The sequence below is a fragment of the Dipteris shenzhenensis genome, chromosome 15 (assembly GCF_047967505.1).
Source record: "Dipteris shenzhenensis isolate YYH24624 ecotype China chromosome 15, Dip_SZ_1.0, whole genome shotgun sequence".
Taxonomy (NCBI): Eukaryota; Viridiplantae; Streptophyta; class Polypodiopsida; order Gleicheniales; family Dipteridaceae; genus Dipteris; species Dipteris shenzhenensis.
This window is the reverse complement of record NC_141610.1, coordinates 19,708,358-19,731,224: the sequence shown is the minus strand read 5'-3', so window position 1 is coordinate 19,731,224 and position 22,867 is coordinate 19,708,358. Positions and strand designations below refer to the sequence as shown.

At 45.8% G+C, this 22,867-nt stretch overlaps 1 protein-coding gene across 4 annotated transcripts in view; it reads left to right on the top strand.

Moving 5' to 3' along the window:
• LOC147893517 (ARM repeat superfamily protein) overlaps window positions 1-22,867 on the top strand; it is a 207,170-nt gene that overhangs the window by 131,068 nt on the left and 53,235 nt on the right. For all 4 annotated transcript variants that reach the window (XR_015542194.1, XR_015542193.1, XR_015542192.1 and 1 more), the window contains exons 28-30: window positions 11,576-11,739; window positions 11,908-12,124; window positions 12,224-12,406. Coding sequence is in view for 1 of the 4 variants with exons in the window: in XM_087385521.1 (XP_087241647.1) it covers window positions 11,576-11,739; window positions 11,908-12,124; window positions 12,224-12,406 (564 nt within the window). In the remaining 3 variants the exon portion in view is untranslated. The remainder of the gene's footprint in view (window positions 1-11,575; window positions 11,740-11,907; window positions 12,125-12,223; window positions 12,407-22,867) is intronic.

Sequence of the window (22,867 nt, the reverse complement as noted above, 5' to 3'; positions counted from 1 at the left end):
AGCACGTATATCAATTCAAGATGAATGATGTGCTTTATGTCTTGCGAGGTGAAAAAGATATACCTCAGGGACCATTGATTTCCGTGATGGAAATCAGAAAGGCTCAAGTAGAGTTTTTATTCCTTTGCACAGCATCGGTAGAGCCAATGGATGATTCTTCGGCTAGCACTGATGTTATGCAAAGTGGTGAGATGGCCAAGCTGGCTAATCTTATAACAGAGGAGTTCTCTGAATGTTTTAGGGATGAACTACCTTATGGGTTACCTCCAGAGCGGAAAGTTGAACATAAGATTGAACTGACCCCGGGGGCAGAACCTGTAAATAGACCTCCCCATAGTATAAGTTTTGTTGAAGAGGCGGAGGTGCGTAGACAACTGGAAGAATATCTCAAGTTGGGGCAGATTCAACCAAGTTTCTCACCTTTTGCTTCGCCAGTGATATTAAAGAAGAAAAAGGATGATACGTTTCGCCTCTGTATAGATTACAGAGCATTGAATAATATCACTGCTAAGCACAGGTATCCGATGGCTCGGATTGATGATTTGCTAGATGCATTAAATGGAGCCGTGATTTTCAGTAAGATAGATCTTAAGTGTGGCTACCATCAAATCTGGATTAGAGTCGAGGATGTGCATAAAACCGCTTTTAGAAGCAGGTTTGGTCATTATGAGTTTTTGGTAATGCCCTTCGGACTTACCAATGCTCCAGCGACCTTCGTCATGCTTATGAACGATTTACTACGTCCGTATATCGGAAAGCTCGTAGTACGTTTCATTGACGATATCCTGATATTCAGTAAAAGTATTACTGAACATCGTGAACACTTAAGAGTAGTGTTCAGTACTTTGAGGAAAGCCAGTCTCAATGTAAATAAAAAGAAAACTATACTGTGTATGGTTAGGCTTGAATACTTAGGGTTCATAATTACTCCACAGGGGGTAGAAATGGATCCGAAGAAAGTGGCTGCGATACTAACTTGGCCAATCCCTCAGAGTCTGACCGCGTTGCGATCATTCTTGGGATTTGTCCAGTTTTATAGAAGGCATATCAAAGGATATTCCGGAATAGTATCGCCATTGACTGATCTGACCTCAGATAAAGTACCTTTTATTTGGGGACAGAATCAACAGGAAAGTTTTAACACCATAAAACAAGCTGTGGTCTCAGAACCGGTGTTAAAAGTAGTTGATCCCCAGAAACCGTTGTTCCTAGAAACCGATGCAAGTGGCATTGTGGTAGGAGCAGTCCTCCTTCAGGAGGGAAGGCCAGTAGCCTTTGAAAGCAAGAAGCTTTCTCCCTCTCAAAGGAATTGGCCAACTCATGAATTGGAGTTGTATGTTGTGTTATCCATGCTTTGAAAACATGGAGGCATTATTTGTATGGTTCAGAGTTTTATGTGGATGTGGATCATGATACTCTGAAACATTTTTGTAAACAACCTGACTTGAGGGGCCGCCAAGCTAGGTGGGCAGAGCTCATGCAGGAGTTTAATCTAACGATTCGGTACCAAAGAGGAAAAGACAATAAGGTTGCTGATGCGTTGTCTCGCATTATGCACAACCTGAGTTTCACGGTATTAGAGAGTGCTCTAATGACCGAGATTAGAGAAACTCAAAAGGTGGACGAGTTTGTCCAGAGCTTATGGCCTAAGGCTCATATGTTAAAACCCGGGGAAAGTGAAAAGGATGACCTGGCATCCAGAAAAGGCCAAACTTATGCAAGATATACCATAAGGGATGGTATGCTAGTTAGAAATGGCAAGGTTGTAGTATCTGGTCAGAATGATCTCAGGCAGAGAGTCAGGTGTCGAGAAGACATATGATCTCGTGAAGCGAGATTTCTTTTGGCCAAAGATGAAAAAGCATATTCATGAATATGTGACACGGTGTTTCTCGTGTCACGTAAGCAAGGCGGAGTGGGTGAAGCCACCCGGACTTTTACAGCCCTTGGAAATACCACTAAGTAAGTGGGAGAGCATTTCCATGGACTTTATTGTAGGGCTACCTGCAACACAAGGAGGGTATAATTCTATCCTTGTGGTGGTTGATCGTCTAACCAAGATGGCTCACTTCATTCCGACTAGAGAGTCTGTTAGTGCCCCGCAAGTGGCGGATTTGTTCATTAGACATATATTTCGTCTGCATGGATTGCCTAGATCCATAGTGTCAGACAGAGATGTTAGATTTACCGGTCATTTTTGGACAACGGTATTTGAGACACTAAGGACTGAGTTGGGAATGAGTAGTGGGGATCATCCTGAGACGGATGGTCAGACGGAGAGAGTCAACCAGACTTTAGAGGATATGCTGAGGGCATATGTGTCATTGAGGCAACATACATGGGACAAGTGGTTGCCATTGTTGGAGTTTGCCTACAATGATAGGAAACATTCCTCTACCGGGTTCAGTCCGTTTGAACTGAACTATGGTTATAGACCAGCCAATCCAACTATAGTTGGAGTACCTCAGAAAGTGCCTAGTGCCGCGAGCTTTGTAGTTCAGATGCGGGAAATGCTAGCACTTGCGAGAGCTAATATCCGCCAGGCTATGGATAGGGCCAAGGTATATGCGGATGAAAATCGGTCTATAAGAGTATTTGAAGAAGGAGCAAAAGTTTTTCTCAGAGTTCCAAGTGGATGCACCGCTGTCAAAATACCAAGTGTTCAGTGTTTCATTGACACTGAAAGCAGATGCATCCGTAGAAGAGTCATAACTGCAAGTCAAAAATGCATAAGTATCATCATTACAAGTGGCTGTACTATCCCGAGCATCTGGAGCAGCCAGCCTAGAATCTGAAACGCAAGATAAAAAGGCATAATCCTGTCCAACAAAGTTGGCTACAGCATCCCCAGTGTCAGATGCATGAGGAGCTGAATCTGAAACAGCCATACCGGAGCTGTTTTTCTTCTCTTTTGCAAGCCTTTTCCTGCATTCTTTAATGTGATGACCTGGCTTTTTGCAGTAGTGACAAAAACCCTTCTTCTTGGGCTTACTTGCATCATTTTTAGCCTTTTGTGAAGGCTGTCTTGACCCACTGGAAGGCTGATTTACTGATGTCTTTGCCTGTCCCTTTGTTTTTGATTTAAACTTTGAGAGCATGTCTTGTTCACCTGCACGTGAAGCCAAGTTTTTCCTGGTCTGCTCTTCCTGAAGCAGAAGTCCTATCAACTCATGAAAAGAAAGATTGTAATCATCTCTGAATCAGGAATAATTTCATCTATGTTTAACAATTGCTCTATGAGATCCTGTAGCTTTGTGAGGTGGACTGATATGGAGTCACCCTCTTCCATATGTGTATTACTTAACTCTCTTTTCAAGAAAGATACCCTTGCATCATTCCGGGCTGCATACATGCTTTCTAAAATATCCCACGCTGCCTTGGAGGTCTTACACGACCGGATATGCGGAATGATAAATCTTTTCACTGAAAGAGAGATGCATGACAAAGCTAAGGCATCTCGTGAATCCCATCTCTTCTGATCTGGAGTAGTGGCTATAGCTGCACCAACAACTTGTTCTGCAGCTGCCCCCTATGCACGACCTCTTCCACCTCCTTGCTAGGTGCCATACCTGCTGGTCGGATCTCACCCCCATTCACATAATCCCATAAATTGCGAGAAATCAGAATATTGCGTACCATAAAACTCTAGAGGGAGTAGTTGGTACCATCCAACTTGTCTTCCTGTGAAAGACCACCGAACTGGAAGTCATTTTGATTTTGCTGGGCCATATCTGAGAAAGAGATTTAAGCAGATACAAAACTGAATTCCCTTACTGGGAATGAAATGCACAACTCCCAAAAAACACAGCCAAGCACCGGCTGTAAATGCAACTCAGATTTCTGTACTTGCACTGTCAGAAATCTGTCCAAGCATCAAAAACTCTCCAGAATTTGCCAAAAGTGTTGCAAAACACTTCAAGAAAGGCAGTATGAATTGAAAACTCCAGAAATTGCTCTCCCTTTCTGGTTGCAATTTCAAGCTCGAAATTTGGGGCTTTCAGTTTTGCAGTACAATTTCTTGAAGAAATTTGGGGATTTTGTAATTACACTGCAATCTCGCAGTGAAATTTGGGGCTTTTGCAGACAGAGCGCAATTCTTGCAACATTTGGGGCTTTTGATCAATTTGCCCCTTTCCGGTTGCAATTTCAGGCCTATTTTGGGGCTTTTGTGTTAGGCAGAAGTACAGAAAGCCCCAAATTTTGCAATTTCAGCAGAAATTCCCAAATTTCAGACCAAATCTGCAATGTTTGCTCCAAGTGTAGCTCCGAAACTACAAAATGATTGCAATGTCTGCAATAAACAAAATGCCCCAAATGTACTCCTAAAAAACTGAGCCAAACAATGGCTGTTTGCAAAATGTGCCTGCCAAAGATCACCTGCGAGTTTCTCTTGTACGGAATTAGAGATTGTACGGAGGACTACCTGCTGTACGGAAGCAGGACCAGTATGAAAGTATGGAGTACGAAGGTACGGAGTACGAAGTACGAATGATAGTATGGAGTATGAATGACTGTACGAAGTACGGACGACGGCGCCACACGTGTTGCAAATCTGTATGGCGGTACGGACGGCATTGAACCGTACGTGGCTGTACGGCGATGAGCTGTATAGCCGTACAGTCGCACGGTACTTCGAGTCTGCAGGTACGGAAGGTACGGATGCACTTTGAAACTGTAGGTACGAAAGGTACGGATGCAGCAGTAGTAGTACGGTAGGTACGGTACGGCATGTAAGGTACGACAGGGTACGGACGTGCAGAGACCAAGTACGGATTCCGTACAGTCGTACGGACTGTACGGGCGAGATGTAGCAGCAGGAGCGTGGGCTATAGGTTGGAGCTGAACGGGGAAGAAGCAGGGAGCGGGATTAATCGCTCTGATACCAAATGTGAGAATTGGGAGAGAGAGAGAGAGAGAGAGAGCAAGAGAGTGAGAGCTGGAGAGCTGAAAGCTTGAGAGCTAAGTTGCAATAGAAGAGTGTATAGAGTACAACTGAAAGTGTGAGAGATAAGGTTTTGTCCTAGTGACAAAACCTTAGTAGTCACTAACCATAGTTAGTGAACTAACTGCGGTTAGGGGGGAAAACCTCTTAAAGAGGGAAAAGTGCCCCTAACTAGCTTATTAAATTACATTGGTCACTGCTGAATTATATCTATAATTCTAACGCAACAAAGAAGCCAAAACTCACCTAGTGGATGTTGCAGATGCTGGTTTTGATAGGATATTATTAGGTGCATTCTTAAGCTTGTTAAAATAGAGACATGGGATAAAGAAGCAGAGAAGATGACGCTAGCTGAATTTGAAGTTCCTTAGCCTTGGGATTCTCCTCCATTTTCGAATCGCATTTTGAGATTATCATTTGAGCCATGCGACAACCATAGTTACCAAGGAATGGCGTTCAGTCTTCCTGGAATGTGGGGACGCCGTTCCTTGGTGGATGGCAGTGTGGGAATGCTTGGGAACGTTACGCTTGGGAAATGTTCCCAAACGTTCTGGGAACAAGGCCGGAATGCGTTTCAGGTTGGGTCTTTGGTGTTCCGGTTTTAGGGCTGCGCGGGAGCACCATTTTGGTGCCGACGGGGTTTAAGCCCTCTCCAACCAGTCTCCACCCCCTTCCACTCAGCCAGTCAGCCTCTCAGCCCCCTCTCTCAAGCACTCAGCCCATTCAGCCCCCTCTCTAAGCTCTCATCCACTCAGCCCCCTCTCTAAGCTCTCAGGCCTCAAGGCTCAGCCCCTTCCACTCCCTTCTAAGCTCTCTCCTCACCCACTCAGCCCCTTCCTCTTCTCTCAGCCCTTCTTCCCATCTCCTCCGTCGAGTCTCAACCCCTTCTCTCCATCTTCTGTTACATCTTCTTAGAGCTGCTACATCTGGTTATTCTTAGCATATTTTGGTATGTTTCCATGTGGCCTTGGGCCAAGGGGTTGACGGAGAAGAATGGCGTGGGGGAGTTTTACGGAAAAAGAGGAGTCCTCACGGAGATGGGCGCTTGCGGTGATGTACGGACGTGCACGGGGTATGGATGGCTGTGCAAGCATTAAATGCGACAATATGGGAAAGGCTACGCATGCATTAAATGCGCCTATATGGAAGGGTTTTCAAGCAATAAATGTTGGTACGGATAACCTTACGGAATGTTGGTACGGACAATCGTACATTGGTACAGGTAGCCGTATGTGACATTCTTTCCCCAAGAGTATGGACGGTAGATGGGTTCCCGAAACTCCCACGTGAGATTTTCAGGCTGCGTGTACAAGCATTTGGGGTCGAAGGTGCTGGGTGCAGCCCACTATGTGGACACGTGAGCAGAAGCTCGTAGAGAGTCGTGCAACGGCTTGGTTGAGTACTTGGTTGATAAAGGGCTCACTTATGCTTTCTAGTGATTGTCCGTGAGCATTGGGCTGTGTTTTTAAAGAGACTTGCTTGGAAGGATGGTTCACAGTGAATGCTTGCAGAGGTTGTTCGTGCTTCGGAGCACCGTGGGCAGTTCAGTCGTGCTTTCACCCATTGTTTGGGTATTCTAGTGAGTTAGTGGACACTTGTGATATTCTAGGGAGTGTGTGGTCTTGTTCGGGCTACTAGTAAATGCTCTCAGGTTAGATGTTGGTGCTTGCACTGAGTATGGATGCCTATGGTTACATGGGTGTGAGAGCAAAGCCCTGCAGGGCTAATGTTGTGCCCTATATCAATGCACTCCCACTTTCAGGGGTCCCATTGCAAAAACTTTATGGGGACTCCTCCATAGAGCCAAATCCTCCATGAGCTAGAAAGAATAGGAAGCGAATCCAGGTGTAGGTACGAATCTGAATTAGAGCCGTGTTGCACATAACCAATGATGTTGACAGATTGAAAAGCAACACCTAACAAAACATCATTTGTAGATCCAGGCAGCTTGCTCCTAGATTGAACCTCAAAGACCAAGGCATCCTCATCTAATCGTCCTGAAGTGAATACCTGACCTCGTGAAGGCCCATCCAAGTAGAGCAAGAAACAGGCATGTCATCTTTATCTAGCTAATCCACAGGTATGGCTCATTATGCTGAATCCTTCCTGAGATTCCTTTGAGATGACTTCATAAATATAATGTATGATCCTCTAGAATTTTTCTAAAGATTTGTGGAAGAAATTATGTGCCACTTTTTGCAGTTCAGACACTGCTAGTGGATTAAGAGCGGTCCAAAACTTCTACCTGTGAAGCTGATTCCGATTTTGTGAAGTTCTGAAGCTCTTTCTACTCCAACGTATTCATTTCGTCATTTCCTTTGTTAGTGGGATCTCAACATCCGGGCCTAGCTTTCCAGGATCCCACGGAAGAGGTAGGTCCTCTACCTAGCAAAGCAAGGCCTTGCACTGCAAGTTTGGATCAATTAAATTAAGATCCCCTTCTTGTGTGGGGAGAATCAAAGTCTCTCCCATTAGCATCTGCTGCACCATCTAGACCACTCCATAGAAATTTTCTTATAGGCCTCTTGAGCTGAATGCTGCAGTCCCTGAACAGCAGCAACAAGAGCAAACAAATCGTGCCATGGCCAACAGAGCCCGGTTAACAACCACCATCTTGGAAGCAAGGCCAAGTTTGGTTGAACTCCAAAAAAGGAGTTTCCTCTTGATCTTCTCCAGCACAAGAGCAAGTTCCTGTGAAGGAGAGATTGCCATATCAACCTGGCATCCCAATTACATGAGCAAAGTGATGTGAAGGGGAGATACCCATACTGACCTGGCAGCTCAAGTACCCGAGTGAGACACCCCTCTGAATCCAAGACAAGATTAGTCCCCCAATCGAGAGTGTCCTCGTCACTAGTCCGAAAGCCATTAGATTCATTCCAATTAGTGTGTGCACTTGTTGCAGTACAAAACAAATCCAAGGCTGCTCTGAAAGAAGTGAGATTTAAAGGAGTGGCATTTTAAAAAAAGCAGTGTTGTCTGCCAACTCACTATTTAAAAGCTCCTCATTTTGTTTAAGGGGAAGGCTCATCCCACAAATATCAGCTTGAGGTTCAGGAAACGTACTCATAGCTTCAGCCACAAAAATAGGAAAGGAGATGGAGGGCATCTCTGAGGACTGATCTGGAAACCTGATCTCCGCAAAGACTTTGATATAGTGCCACATGCACGCGTCATCAAGGGGTTACAAAAGCTGGGTTATCGTCAGGAGATTGTTTGGGCTGGTATGGCATTGTATGAGAAAGAAAGAAAGAAAGAAATTTTATTAGAGTCTTCGGAAGACCGATGGGTCTATGAGACTGAAAGAAAACCTGATACCGACAGAGTTGGGATAGGCAATGGGTGGACAAATGAGATCATGAGCACCATCGGGGTCAAACAAGGCTGCTAGCTTTCTCCGAACTTGTTTGACCTTTATATAGAGGAGCTTGAGTTTTTTATGGGGACCCTAGGGGGAGCTAGGTGCTCTTTTGCTGGCTCTTTGCTCCAGATTTTGTTATACGCTGACGACGTGGTGTTTTTATCTTCATCCACTGAAGGGCTCGAGAGACACGTAGATGCACTTTTGGCTTTTTGTGAGCCCATGACTTCAAGGTCAACATGGGTAAAACCAAGGTCATGATCTTCAACATCTCCCGAGCAGCTATGCATAGAGACCAATTTAGTTTTGACGGGTCACTGGTTGACATTTTTTCATCATACACATACCTGGGGGTTCTATTCTCTAGCCCTGTCTTCAAGATGAGACAAGCGATGCAGGCCCGCTTGAGCAGAGGATATGCCTCTCTTGGCTGATTGGAGAGACAGTGCTTCCACTTGCACTTTTAGGACCCATGGACCAAGGTTCTCCTTTTCGACTCCTTGGTTTGGCCTGCAGGCATGTATGGCAGCCCTTGCTGGCCCATGGGAGCTAGACCTCTCAGATATAGAGTGGACTCGAGTGGTGCGATTACAGGTTCTCTTACTATCATCACATACATTCATAATAAGCCATCGGTTCCCCATTAGATCATTTAGGCTGACTTCGTGGCATCTCCATTGCAGTTAGATGCGCATTCGAGACTATCACTTAACTATATTCCATGCTAGACTATGGCTCCTGTATTGTAGGGTGACACACCTTAGCCCTGTCCTCTTCTTTGGCAATCATAGCTGAGGGTGATCACAGATGTTGGTATGCACACACATGAAGATGGTTAGAGAGATTGGGATTCCACACAGTTTGCCACTCTTCCAGTATAGCATTGATGTCCCATTTGTCACGTTTTATGGCAACGAGTTTAGCCGGATCATCCGAGAGGATCTTTTACAGCCACACACATTCAGGATCTGGATGGCACCAAGAGAGCTCCCTGTGAAGCTCAGCTTCTATAGGGATCACTACTTGTGCATCTTCGAGGAGGGTTTCATTGACCCGCCAGGGTACACTCAGATCCACCTATCACATTCGCTTAGGATTTCCATTGGGCAATTCCATGTTTCATCACACCAATTCCGTATTGAGAGTGGACGAGTGGAGGGGATACCTAGAGAGAGTCATACTTGCACACTATGTGACCAACATGAGATCGAGTCACAACAGCACTTCGCCTTCCGTTGGCTAGTCTACTACGAGATCCGTGGACTATCGATACCACTACCTCTTCAGAGACGGCTTTGGGTTTCTTTCCGGACTTCTCTCATACACAGACTAGAGGTGCCTGACCGCTTTCATTCATGAGGCGATTCAACATAGAGAGCATCTTATCAAATCACAGAGACAGGGATGGGGGACCTTATCATACTCATCTAATTGTGTGATCATGGAGTTCTTTCAGACAGAGCATACTGCCCCTGGTCACGGATAGCAGTCGAGGTAGAGACCTGGAGACTGAGACTCGACACATTTGGCAGAGGACAGATGCACATATCACACTAGCTGACATCTCATCCATGTTCAGACCCAAGGCATGATCGATAGGGGTCAGTATGGCGCTTGTCAGACGAAGAGCCGTCGCCAAGAGGTCACAACAGACTAGACTTGTAGACATCAAACAACGATCTATCACGGGCTTCATGGTTGCACAACCTAGCCTGTTACTGAGTCTACTTTGACATCTCATGCCATGTGTGTGCAGGATTGTATTGGGCTAGCTCTATGTGCTAGGATGATGATGATGTTAGTGAGGACTATGACTATGGTGATATTGATGATGATGATGACATTGACTAGCCCTACACAGTTTTCTAGCATGGATTAGGATGCTCATTTAGTAGCTATAGACCCATCGGTCTTCAGTAGACTTTAATAAACTTTCTTTCTTCTTTGACCCCCCCATTATAACCACCCCAACCAAATCTTTTGACTTGGCCCAAGTAGGTAATGGTCTCGAATGAGGGATTTGTGCTTTACATCCCCTGCTCATGTGAGATAGTGTCATGACATGTAACCTCTCAAAACCAGTCCACTCATGTTTTTTGAGATCTACTATCAAAACATCACTTGCATGTAGGGCCAATAGAGACATTGTCTTTCCAATTTGGTCAATTTGCTTATTTCATGGTTAAACTTGGGGTCTGTGAAAATGCATCCCAAGTATACATAGGATTTGATGGTCCCAATTGGTGCCCCTACAAGTGTGAAGGCATTCCAATCATACATAGGATCTAACTGTTCCCACCGTGAGCATGAAGGACTCGCATTGAAGCTGAGCGTCATTATTGTTGAAAATCATGATCTTGGTTTATCCATGTTGACCTTCATGTCTCTACTCTCACGAAGGTATGCACTCCATGTATTAGGAATGGTTTATGTCACGTGTCGTCCATGTGAAATCTGAGCTCCACATGGATTGGACTAGAGTCCCACTGCCTAGTAGAAGTTCTAGTACATTTGAAACATGTTTGATATCTTTTGGACGTTGTGTACCAGCATGGTGCCATGAGGCAACAATAATAGCACCATAGATGGAGTGGAGTTTGAATCTTTGGCTAGCATGCATTTTGAAAGAGTGGGCTTAGGATTTCATGTCTAGCGCCCTCCTTTCTCTGTAGGCTGTTCTCCTATGAGGAACTCTACAAGGACAACTAGTTGGGGGCCATGTCCCACACTCAGCCTCATGAGTTTGAACAGGTGACCTCATGTATTAAGAGCGAAGCACATTGCTGATCAAGGTAGTCAATGGCGTGACTCATGTCTAGATATCCGTGAGTATCTGGTCATCCTACTACTCGGTCTCTACCTCTTGCTTACGATAGAGAGACATATTCTCAGGTCTCTATGATGTTATGTAGCTGTGATTTGCATCCTGTCTCTATTTGAAAATGTACATCTTTTGAGTATTTGGCTTATTTAAACACAAATGACATTCAGTGCTTCCCTTTCTAATATTAAGCATTGCATTGCAAGAATTTTGGAAGATGGGGTCCTTGAATGTAGCCTAACACTAAGCAAGTGTATCATGATGTGTTGGGCCTTTTCATACGACTATTTAATCCTTGTTTTACCAAATCCAGCTTTTGACATGAAAGTGTTGCTATTGTGTCATCAGATATGGTTTATTTTAACTTGTGTGCATGCCAATGTGATCAGCATCTGTGTTTTTCTTTTCTAGGAAGCCTCCGTAATATTTTTCCTTTGTTCATTTCATCCAGGTGAACTCTATGGTTGTGGTGAGGTACATTGATCGGCTTGTAAAGAAACTATTTGCCTTTGAGGGAGTGAGCATGCATCTCATGGCAGATGAGCTTTTCAAAGTGTTTGACTGTATCATTGCTCTTTTAGAGTTTCTACTTTCAAAAGAAGACGTGTGTAATATGTGAGTTCTATTTCAGCTGATCAAGATTAATAGTATATAGTTTTCTTAAGAATGTGCTACTTTGGGTATTTTGCAAGAGCATATCTATTGATATCTATTGTAGGTTTTGGCTTGGTTTTTTCTTTTATTTAGGGGTGGGGACAGTTTGATTATATTTTTATGACACAGGTATGAACAGATCACACCTCTGTTTGAGTTGCTACGTAAAATCTCCACAATAAAAACAATTCATGAGGCGCCTGCAGATTTGAATCCCAAGAGCGGTAAGAGTGCAGCTGTTGAAAGTGCAAAGCAAATGGAAGTATTTCATCTGCATTATGTGCAACAGCTTACATTGGAAGCTATAGAAAAGATCACAAGATTAAGTCGGACTTCAATTACAATTGTAAGTTCGTGAGCATTTTGTTCCCGGGAAATTTAATGATAGAACAAGTTTCCAAGTAAATACCTTGTGTAATTTGACTGTTCATGAATTTGTTGACAGGAATCGATCGATGAACTGTACGATATTGAGTTTTTGGTTGAATTCATACACTCAACAATTGATGTGTCCACTCGGAATCAATCTTTGAGTTTGTTGACATTATTGACAGAACTATCACCAGATTTTGTCTTGAAGCATGCCATTAGGGTTTTCTCCATTCTTGGAGAAACAACATTAATTCAGGTGCACTTATAGGTTTAAGTTTGAGCATCTTCTTTGTGTTGGTCATTGCATGGTTGGCTAGAGGTATTATATAAATACTTTTCCCGTATGTGGCTTACCTTTATTATGTTATTTACCTAGAGACTAAAGACTTGTAGACACTATTGAATTTTTGTCTTTGAAACTGTAAAATTTAAACTAGTTCAATTCAAGTTGTTATTTGCAAATGTGTGAACAGATCTCTATATTAGTCAATATTTTTGTAGCATTTACCTTTCTTAACCTTACTTCTCTTGTTCTTCTTGCATTCCCTCTGTTGATGGTTGGTTTACATAGGCAGCGAGGTCCATATCCTAAGTTGTAAAATATATACCAGAGCACATGTAGGTGTTAGGCTCAATTTAGGGCCAGCCAAGAGAGCACATAATCTGGGGAACTGAGTACACCTCAGGAGAAAAGGAGGGCATACCATTATGCACACGCCGTGCCTCGTGAGTCCGTTGCAATAACTATAACTGTTGCTGCAGACTTGAGTGTCAATCTGAATTATCTGCACCTGAGGTGGGGCAAAGGTCAAGGAGTATTTGTTTGCTGAGTTCATTGGCTAATTGCTCCATATCGAGATACAAGCTGGAACTTTTACTTGAGAGAAAGGATGCAAGGAGCCATGAAAGATAGTACATCCCAACACCTTTCTCCTCATTCAAAAAAGAGAGATATATGCTTGAAATAGGTAGGCCTGCAGCAAGCTAGAGATGTAGGAGGTGCTATGGTAGTGAGAGAGAGCAAGTAGGTCGATTGCCACATAGGAGTCAACCACAAGCTGATAAAATAGGTGAAATAGAATGGGATGCTATCAGCTTGAAAGGCTGAGGGACAAAGAGTGCTTGTTGGGCGCATGCATAGGTTGCATGTGTGGCAGAGTGGCTGTAACACAATGCTTTGCATGCAAGCCACGTGAGTAACGTGCCCTTTGAAGCACTCCTCAAGGCTTGATCTTCACACAAAGTACTTCAGAAAGTACTTTTAGGACTAAAGTTGGCTACTACTAAAGGAAATGAAAAATATTGGCACCAATGGATGTGGTTTTAGAGCCTCGGACGAGAAGCCACTCTACTGGTATCAAGATTCCGGTGAGAGGATTGATGCCTGGACAGCAGCCTTGGAATCCTTCATACACAGCATACAGTCCTGTACTCCCACTTCGGGAGGATACTGGATGGATAGCACTAGATTGATTTTTACTTCAGCCCCGCTTAGACACCCCTCCTCTCCTCTTATGGCTGCCATTCTGAAAGCTTGGGACAGCTTCAGAAGTACACTTCGGAGAGTTCCACACTCCTCTTGATAGGCAGCCCATTATGTGGAATGAAAGCATACTTGATGAGCATGGCAAATCACTGTCTTATGATGATATCCTTCAAGGGATTCCCTCAAGCTGTTCAGGATTGCAGGCTATATGGAGCTGGGTACAGATTCACAGTGGTACTTGGATCCTGACCCTATTCTTATGGCTCTGGGTCCATGGAGACTTTGGCTCTATGGAGGTGTCCCTATCAGATCTTTGTAGTGGGACCTTGGAGAGTGGGAGTGGATTGATGTAGGGCACCGATAGAAGAGCATCCCCTTCTTTCGTTACACGGCTAGAAATGCTAGGAGATTTCAGCTTAGTTGTAGAGGTTGGAGACCCCCTAGATCTCCTCATTGGGATAGCTTTCACATTTCTGCAATAGAAAATCACTTAGAAATCTTTTGGCTTTTTATTCACGGAGGGATTGCGGTGAATTTGTGGAGGTCCGGTTCGGGGCTGACGCTACATGTCTTCGTTGCCATTTTGCAATTGAGACAATTCTGCATTGCCTTTAGGGATGCAGACAGCAGGCGAGGACGATCTGGAAGGGTGTTGTGAGGATCTTATGTACTTTCCTTACTTCACCCTTCTTCATGACTTGGGGCTCAGTTGCTTGGCTTTCTCTTATGGGGGCTCGGGTCTTTTTTGAGGGACATGATTCAAATGTGCCTTTTTCAGTTCGTCGACACTGAGTAGAGTCATGTTCCCTCCACGATGTTTCATTCACTGCTTTCAAAGCTGCACATGCTTCTGTGGACACTTCATGGAAGATTCTGGCTAGTATTGCAGCATGGAATATTTGGAGAGCCAGATGTACACATGCATGGATGGATCCCAGGTTCACCTCTCTCAGACATTGACCAGGATTTGGACTGATACCATAGATACCTTGATGGCCATCTAGGGTGAGCATGCATGGGTCATCGAGAGCAGCCTCTGCTAGGAGGAACACATTTTTCAGAGTATGGAGGGGATCTCCTTTCTTCTCTGATTCTGTTTCAGGGTTGACATGGCATTTTCAGCCTCAACCCTGGTTATTTGCTAGCTCTTTTTGAGCTTTGATTTCTCTCATGTAGTTATTGGCATGATGTACTCCCTCATTGAGCTTGCTCTGCGTTTTTCTTTCATACTTAATAGAAGTACTTAATTTTGCAAAAACAAAAAATGCGCAAGTGCTTTGTCATTCTTTCTTGAGTGTTGGAGTTCCTCTCCTCCTTTGGGCCTTGGTTCAGTTCCTTTGACAATGCCCCAAAGACCATCTCGCATGAGAAGCAGTCGAAGCTTAGTCTGTCAGGTTGGGAAAATGGTGCTGCTGAATTTCTCAACCACGAATAGATTCTTGTTTACCTCCATAGATATTGGAAACCCTAACAGGAATCAGGGTTTACAGAGATTAGGGTTTCTGCAGAAATTCGGGTCTTTGCAGATTAGGGTTTCTGCAGTTAGGGTTTCTGAAACAGGAATCACTAGTCGACTGGCTGAGACAATTTCTGAGTGGTCGATGAGTAAAGCCTAATTGTGAAGCTTCAGGGATAGGCTTTCTTGGAAACGTGGTTGGTTCTAGGGCTGCTGCAGGGTCAAGGCAGCATGTAAAGGATTAGGATAGACGTCGTACTATGTACAGGTCTATCGAGGAGCATAAAGGACAAGACAGCTGGCCCGAAATACAAGAAAACATCCCGAAATGCCAAGAAATACAGTCGTCCAGCCTTAATATAGCCCGAAATGCAGTCGCCCTGTCTTCTTTTGCCAAAAGGGAAGGAAACGGGTCCGAAATCTTCCAAGAGGCTCAAAATAGCCTCAAGAGAGGCCCCTACTTAGGGTTTGCTGCAAAACAGGTAGGTGACTGCTAGAACAGGCCAAAAACTGTATAGAAGGAGGCGACTAGCAAGAACAAGCACTTTTGCGCGACGAAACAGCAAGGAAATGACTGAGTGTGTGTTGTCTAGGCTAGGAGAGGTGAGGAGAGGTTGGGGCAGCGATGACAGAAGAAGCCGGAGAGCAAGTGAGAACTTGCTTTGATACCATGTTGGAAATATGGTTTCAAGAGGGAAAGCAAGAGAGCCAACAAATAAAATCCATGTATTGCATAATGAGAAAATGACACAATACAGTTAGGGTTACTAAACCCTAACCCTAACCCTAGAAAATTAGGGTTTGGGACATAAATCCTAAAATGGCCTAAACACTCATAAACTCACATAAACTCCTAGACTGACACCTAAAACTCTGTATGTCCAACATTCTTCACATTTGTAGCATCCCTCTCTGGTATTATTGTTTTTTATGACTCTATCACTAGTACTAGGGGATAAGAGCTTTCCAAATGGAAGGTTGGCGTTTGAGCAGCCCTGTTGAGCCTTGAGGAAAGAGTAGAAACTGCCTAGAGTTGCTTGAATTTATGGGTGCCTTATTGTGCAATGAGTGCTCAACAGCGGGATCAAAGAGTAGAGTATGCCTTTTATGCATGGGAGTCATTTTGGACTCAGATGGGAGGAAGAGTGCTGAAACGCTTTTTTCTCTACTCTTGGCCGGACACAAGGTAGAGAAAGTGTTTCCCATCTTATCGACTCTGATGGGGTTTTACAGTCAGATCTTGATGCCATCTTATGCGTAGGTAGTGATCTTTGCGCATCTCTTCTTTTAATAGATCCTGATACGCGTGCTAGAGGTCATGCTGCACATAGAGTTTGGCAAGGTATTCGAGCGGTAATGATTGAAAAAGATATGAGATTCTCACTTGATGCACCTTTCATAACCTAGAATATAGGACTGCACTTCTTGCTCTTCACAAAGGCACTTGTTTGGGCTCAAATGGGGTGACGCCCTCCTTCTTCATTGCTTTTTGGGCCATGATTGGACACTATGTTACCTCCGTTATGCAAGGCGTTTGAGACTCTGATACTATGCTTGATTGACTTACAGAGGGTCTCATTCATCTTATCCCAAAGAGGGGTTGTAGAAATTTGGTTTCCCAATGGAGGCCAATCGCTCTTTTGGACACCTTTTATAAGATTTTGTCAAAAGCTATCAGTTTGTGTTTGCAACCCACTCTTCGAGACCTTATTCATGATACACAGATGACCTCGTGCATGTCTGAAACATTTTTTATAAAGCTATACATTTCGGGAGGCTTCAAATTCAGCTATACAGAGTGGCCAGAGGTTTGCCATTCTACCCTTGGATTTTGAGAAATCTTATCACAGAGTAGATTGAGCTTTCTTGAAGGATACCCTTCTATGATTTGGTTTCTCAAATGCTTGGATGAGAGGGGTCCCTTCTCTGCACAAATCAGCACATAGCCAATTGCTTATAAGAGGAGATAGAAGAGAGATTTCAGATTTCTAGATCAGTCTGACAGGGATGCCCTCTTGCCTCTTTCTTGTATTTCTTTGTGGCTGAACTAATAGGTATCTCCTTGAGATCTCAAGTTGACATTCTTGGGCTGAGACTTCCCTTGAGACAAGATAAGGAGATCTTGGACCTTGATCTTGCCGTTGACACTGCTGTTTTTTTTAATGCCACTCGACGTGCTCTTACTTCTTTCAGGGCAGTCTTGGATTTATTTTATTCCGTAAGTGCGCATAATTAGCAACAAGGACACTTCAGATTGAGGGGCTGATTTCGGTTCTACTTGGATTCAGAGGGGTGTCTTTGTTGAATACATGGGCTGCTAGGTCGGTGTGGGTCTCTCTCTGCAGCAGCAATTTGCTTTTGTGTTGGAGAGTATTAGGAGGAAACTCCTCTTTTTAAGTTCAGTCGGGGTTTGGTTGTTGTTAACCAGGTATTATTGGCCAAAGCATCTCCATTTTGCCATATTTCAATGACACCAAGAAAGGGAAAGTTCTTAGAAGAGCTAGAACCTCTAGAAGAGTGAAGGCTTCCCCCAAGATACATAGGTTACCAAAAAATGGTGTGCTTAGAAATGGTTTGGCTCTTTAAATACATTCGGTAAAGTATCGAATCGGCAGTACAAGAGAAATACTAAAACCCCACCTGTAGACAAAGCTAGGCCAAAACAAGGACATGCTCTAGAGTGAAAGAGGAACGCCAAGAAGAAGCATCGTCATGAGTTATGGGGTCTGCAGCTTCTATCATTATCTTTCAAAATAGTGGTTTAAATGACAGGACTAATAGCACAATATGTAAAAGCGAGACTCGCATGAATATGTTGCTCAAAAATGTTTGATCGGCTTTGGGTGTGATGTAAACCATGTCATGTTTTCCACTTGGCGACCCCGTCATCCTTGGTATCAATTCTTTCAGTGTTCCCCCGTTTAACTATTATCTTGTCCTTGACTGCTCAAATGCTCCATCGCGGATCGAAGAGGAGGAGCTCCCGTCTGCCTGCTGCCGCCGCCTTCTTCCAGCCCTTGGTAGCGCCCTGCCCCTTGGTCGTACCCTGCTCCCTTGGCAGCGCCCTGCTGCCTTGGCGCGCAGGGTCCCCTTGGCAGCGCCCTGCTCAAATCGCCCCCCCCTTCAGCCCTCTTATCGCGCCACCCCATTCAGCCTGCTATCGCGTTGCGCCCCCCTCTTCAGCCCGTCTGGCTGCAGGATGTTTTGGTGGTCGTGCCCCCCTTCAGCCCGTTCGTGTCGTGGCCCCCCCCCTACAGTTCGACTGGCTGCTGCGCGCCCTGCTGTTCATGCTGGCTGCTGTTGGTCGCGCCCTCCAGGCTGCCATCTAGGCCGCCCTTCAGGCTGTTGTCTGTCCCTCCCTTGTGCTTCAGGCTGGGCTGCTTCAGGGCCCTCTCCGGGGCTGTTCTGCTCGTGTTCCGGAGAGCTGTGTTCCTGGGCTGCTTCCAGACGTTGGCGGAGTTTCCTACTTCAACATTGAGTGGCTTGTTTCATTCCACGCAGGCTGAAACTTGGGGCTTTCTTTAACCAGGGGGTTTTTTGGGATTCTTGAGGTTCTTGGTGGATTTTTTCAGCAGAGGTAGCTCCTCCCCTCAGGACAGCACTAGCTGAGACAATGGAGGACACTAATGCCGCTCCCGTCGCCGAACTTGAGGAGATCAAAGTCACAGTTTCTTTTCCTCCTGACATTGTGCAGATGATTGAGGTAGCAGAGGAGGGTTTTCGTTTGACGCACATTATTGGCTTTCTACCCGGTAGAGGCCAACAGTTACGTGATTGGGTGTACACCAGCATGGCCTCATTGGGTGTCTCAGTTACGGCTTTCCGATTGCTAGGCAGAGGGTACTTTTCTTTTGGCCTTCAATCTGCAGAGCAGGCTCAAAGAGTACTTATGAGCTCACCGATTCAGTTTCAGAGCAGAGTCATCCATTTGTGGCCTTGGCGGAAGCACTTCAGTACTACTTCCCCGGGACCGCGTCAGGTCTCTTTTTGGATGCTTTTCCCTGGACTTCCAGATGAGGTCAGCTCTTGTCGCAGAGCTGTGGAGCATATGGCTAGCGTGGCAGGTACAGTCATCCCATCAGATGCTATGCTCAGTCACTTACTGGTACAGGTGTTACGAGGGTCAGACTCACCTCAGAGTTTCCCCCTCCTCGACCTTTGCCTACTTTGATTTCGTACTCCATGGGAGATGGGGTTCAGATGCAGCAGAGGGTTTTGTATGAGGGGCTTCTTGATCAGTGTCTTTTCTGTCGGAAGAGAGGTCATTTTATTAGAGATTGCCCCAGTCGTCGGCCTCGATCAGAGACTCCGGTTCCTCCCCATCCTACGAGTGACCCAGAGCCTTCAGGGGTCTCTGAGCCTGCTTCGACTCACTCAGCAGAGCGAGAGGAGACTCCTCTAGGGGAGGCTCCAGTGGACTCAGAGGACCTAGAGGCGCCTCCAGTGGTACAGCTTTCACGGAGAGCTCGGAGGAGACGGAGACAGAGAGAGAGCCAGCAGTACGTGCAGCCCCAGGTACGAGCTCACAGATGGCAGAGAGTTGAGACACTTGTGCAGGAGACCCCGGAAAGGGGAGTTGCAGAGGACCATCTGCAGGCAGGTCTTGACACTGGCAGGAGATGGTAGCTCAGGGAGTTGAGATACACGTGCAGGAGACCTCTCAAAGGGGAGATGCAGAGGACCTTGTGTAGGCAGGTCTTGACACTGTGCAGGAGACGGTAGCTCAGGGAGTGGAGACATATGTGCAAGAGACCCCGGAAAGGGGAGATGCGGAGGACCATCCACAGGCAGGTCTTCACGTTGTGCAGGAGACAGTAGCTCACGATTTGAGGACTCTAGACACTACTACCCCGGAGGTTCAGATATTGGTTACGGAGACAGTTATTCAGCGGGAGACTCCTCAGGCTGCAGTAACTGTGATGGATGCCTCTCCCCAGCAGTCCATTGAGAGAGTGGTTTTTTACGACACAGGTCAGAGTGAGAGCCCGTCCCAGGATCTCATGCACCTGTACGAGGTTCCCTCGAGACCTCTTTCACAGCCCCGTCGCACAATACCTTCCTTTGTTGCTATGCGGAGCGTCCTTTTAGACACCCCTCCTAGTACAGCCTCATCCTCGCAGCTTTTCACTCCTGGTTTATCCAGATCTTTCACGAGTGCGGTCACAGATTTTGCTCAGTACCCAGACAAGCATGAGGATTGGGAGATCCTAGCAGACGAGATTGAGCGAGAGTATCAGTCACCCACGCGGACAGACACCCCGTCGCAGATTCTTCCTCTCCCTCTCACCTATTCCAGGAGCAGAGTCAGGACGGCCCAGCCCTTTTCAGCCCTTCTGACTCCTAGACCTGACCCCAGGATGGCTGACAGAGATCTGCCCGTGGAGTTTTGGCCCTTTTTGGCTCGAGAGGTTATCACAGACTCCCTCACTCGATTGGAACTTCTACCGGTGTTTTGCCGACGGTCAGAGGAGGTTGAGGAGTACTTGGGATTGGTTACTCTCTCCAGAGAGGGGCCTGTTCTTCGTTTCTCCGCAGGTAGCTTTTGATCTCGGGGGAGCGAAAGTTGGTCAGCTGAGTTACTTGACAGTGAGATTGCTAGACAGCTCTTGTGCATGACTCAGTTTTCATCGGTTCATCGTATTGTCGGCTCGCAGATTCATTCTTGCCCTAGGACTCTTCGACCTGGCTTCGGTGGCAGGGCCTTTCTGTTTTTGTTCTTTGAGATTCAGGGAGACTTTGATTTACCCAGGAGTTGCTGGTTGGTTTGATTTTCAGCTCCTCAGTTCACGCCAGAGTTCTATTCCCTTAGATGGAGCCATTTTACATGAGTTGGGGCAGATTTGGAGTTTGATCGGAGACCGACTTTGGATTGCGCCGTCAGAGAGAGAGTTTAGGGCTGTTGCCACTGACACACCCTCACTTCCATCTGATGTCTAGGTTGTCCATCATTTCTTGGAACGTGAGAGGACTGAACGGCCGCAGATTTACCTCAGATGCAGATGGTCGTAGATTGGGAGTTCCTAGATTGCAGTTGCTTAGGGACTCCCTTCGGTTTATTCCTCAGGGTCCCCTCCAGACATTGTGCTTATCCAGGAGCATAAGCTCTCCCAGGACAGGATTGACAGATGCAGATCCTTACTCAGAGGACAGAGCCGGACATATTGGAGCCCAGCGGATGGTACGAGGGGAGGAGTTTGCATTTCAGTTTCAGCTAGGTGGGCCTCAAAGATCACCCAAGAGGGTACATTAGTGGAGAGCAGAGCATGCTATGTTATTCTTTACATTGAGAGCACAACAGTTGGTGTTCTCAATGTGTATGCTCCCACGGATCCAACCCATAGACGTGCTTTTTGGAGACAGCTCAGAGAGTCCCTTCCTCAGGCAGACACCTGGATTGTTGGAGGAGACTTCAACATGGTTGAATTCTCTGAAGACAAGGCGGGTCAGACTGAGGGTGGCCTTTGTGATAGGGAGAGAGTGGAGTGGGACAGTTTTGTTTTGCATGCTGGACTTCACGATGCAGCTCGATTGGATGACTTTCATCACTTGGCTGACAGTCTTCAGTTCTCGTGGTCGGGGGTTTTCCATGGCTCTCTTTCTTTGGTCAGACTCGACAGGTTTTATATTGGCCAATGGGGCCACGCCAGAGGACAGCAGATCGGAATCCGCTCGGGTTATGTTTTATCTGACCATGCTCCAGTCCTTTTACAGATTCTTCCTACATCTTGATTGGAGAGCACAGGCTCAGTGAGAGTTCCGGATTTTGTTTTTCAGGACACAGAGTTCGTGGAACGGTTGAGAAAGGCTTGGTTGTCAGAGGACACTTCTGTGGATCAGGGCTGGTTGATGTGGGTAGAAGGGGCTTTGGCTAGAGTCAGCACGGCCTGCCAGTTGAGGGCAAAAGAGGAGAAGGAAAAGCTCAGAATCAGAGATCAGAACGCAAGAGCGGAGGTATCCAGACTTCAGAGATTGATTCAGAGTTTTCCTCATTCTCTTTTCATCAGAGGGCAGCTTTCGGAGGCTCAGGAGAGACTAGAGGAGATTCAGGGCAGGAGGGCACAGTTCAGGTTTTACTCCCAGCAGACTTTGTGGATTCAGAAGGGGGATAGATGCTCTAGACAGTTTTTCAGGGCAGTGGGTCAGAGATACTCTTTGGACAGTCTTCGTAGACTTGTGAATGAGGCCGGGACTCTTCAGACGGACTCTCACCGTCTTGTTGAGATCACTTCTGATTTCTATTCCACTCTTTACACAGCTGATCCAGTCACTGAGGAGATGATCAGAGCCAGAGAGGAGATCTGGAGCCATATCCCCCTGATGGTCTCAGACAGGATGAGTCATGTCTTGGATAGCCCATTATCACTCCTGGAGATCACGGATGCGTTACATGAGTTGCCCAGAGATAGATGCCCGGGGGAGGATGGTTTGTCGCCACTTCTTTTGAGAGCTCTTTGGGATACGATTGGGCCTAATCTACTCTCTGCCTTTTCAGAGGCTCTTGATGCAGGATCTTTGGGCGAGACTTTATGCACAGGTATGATTTGTCTCATCCCGAAAGGGGGAGACAAGGCAGTCCTACGTAATTGGAGACCCATTACACTTCTAGGGACAGCCTATAAGATCCTAGCGAAGACCTTGGCTCTTCGCCTAAAGCCTTTGTTGCCAGATATCATCAGAGCTACTCAGACAGGATTTGTCCAAGATCGGAGTATCTTGGATAACATCTTTACTTTTTGGGAGGCCACTCACTGGGCGAAGGAGAGTCAGCAGGAGAT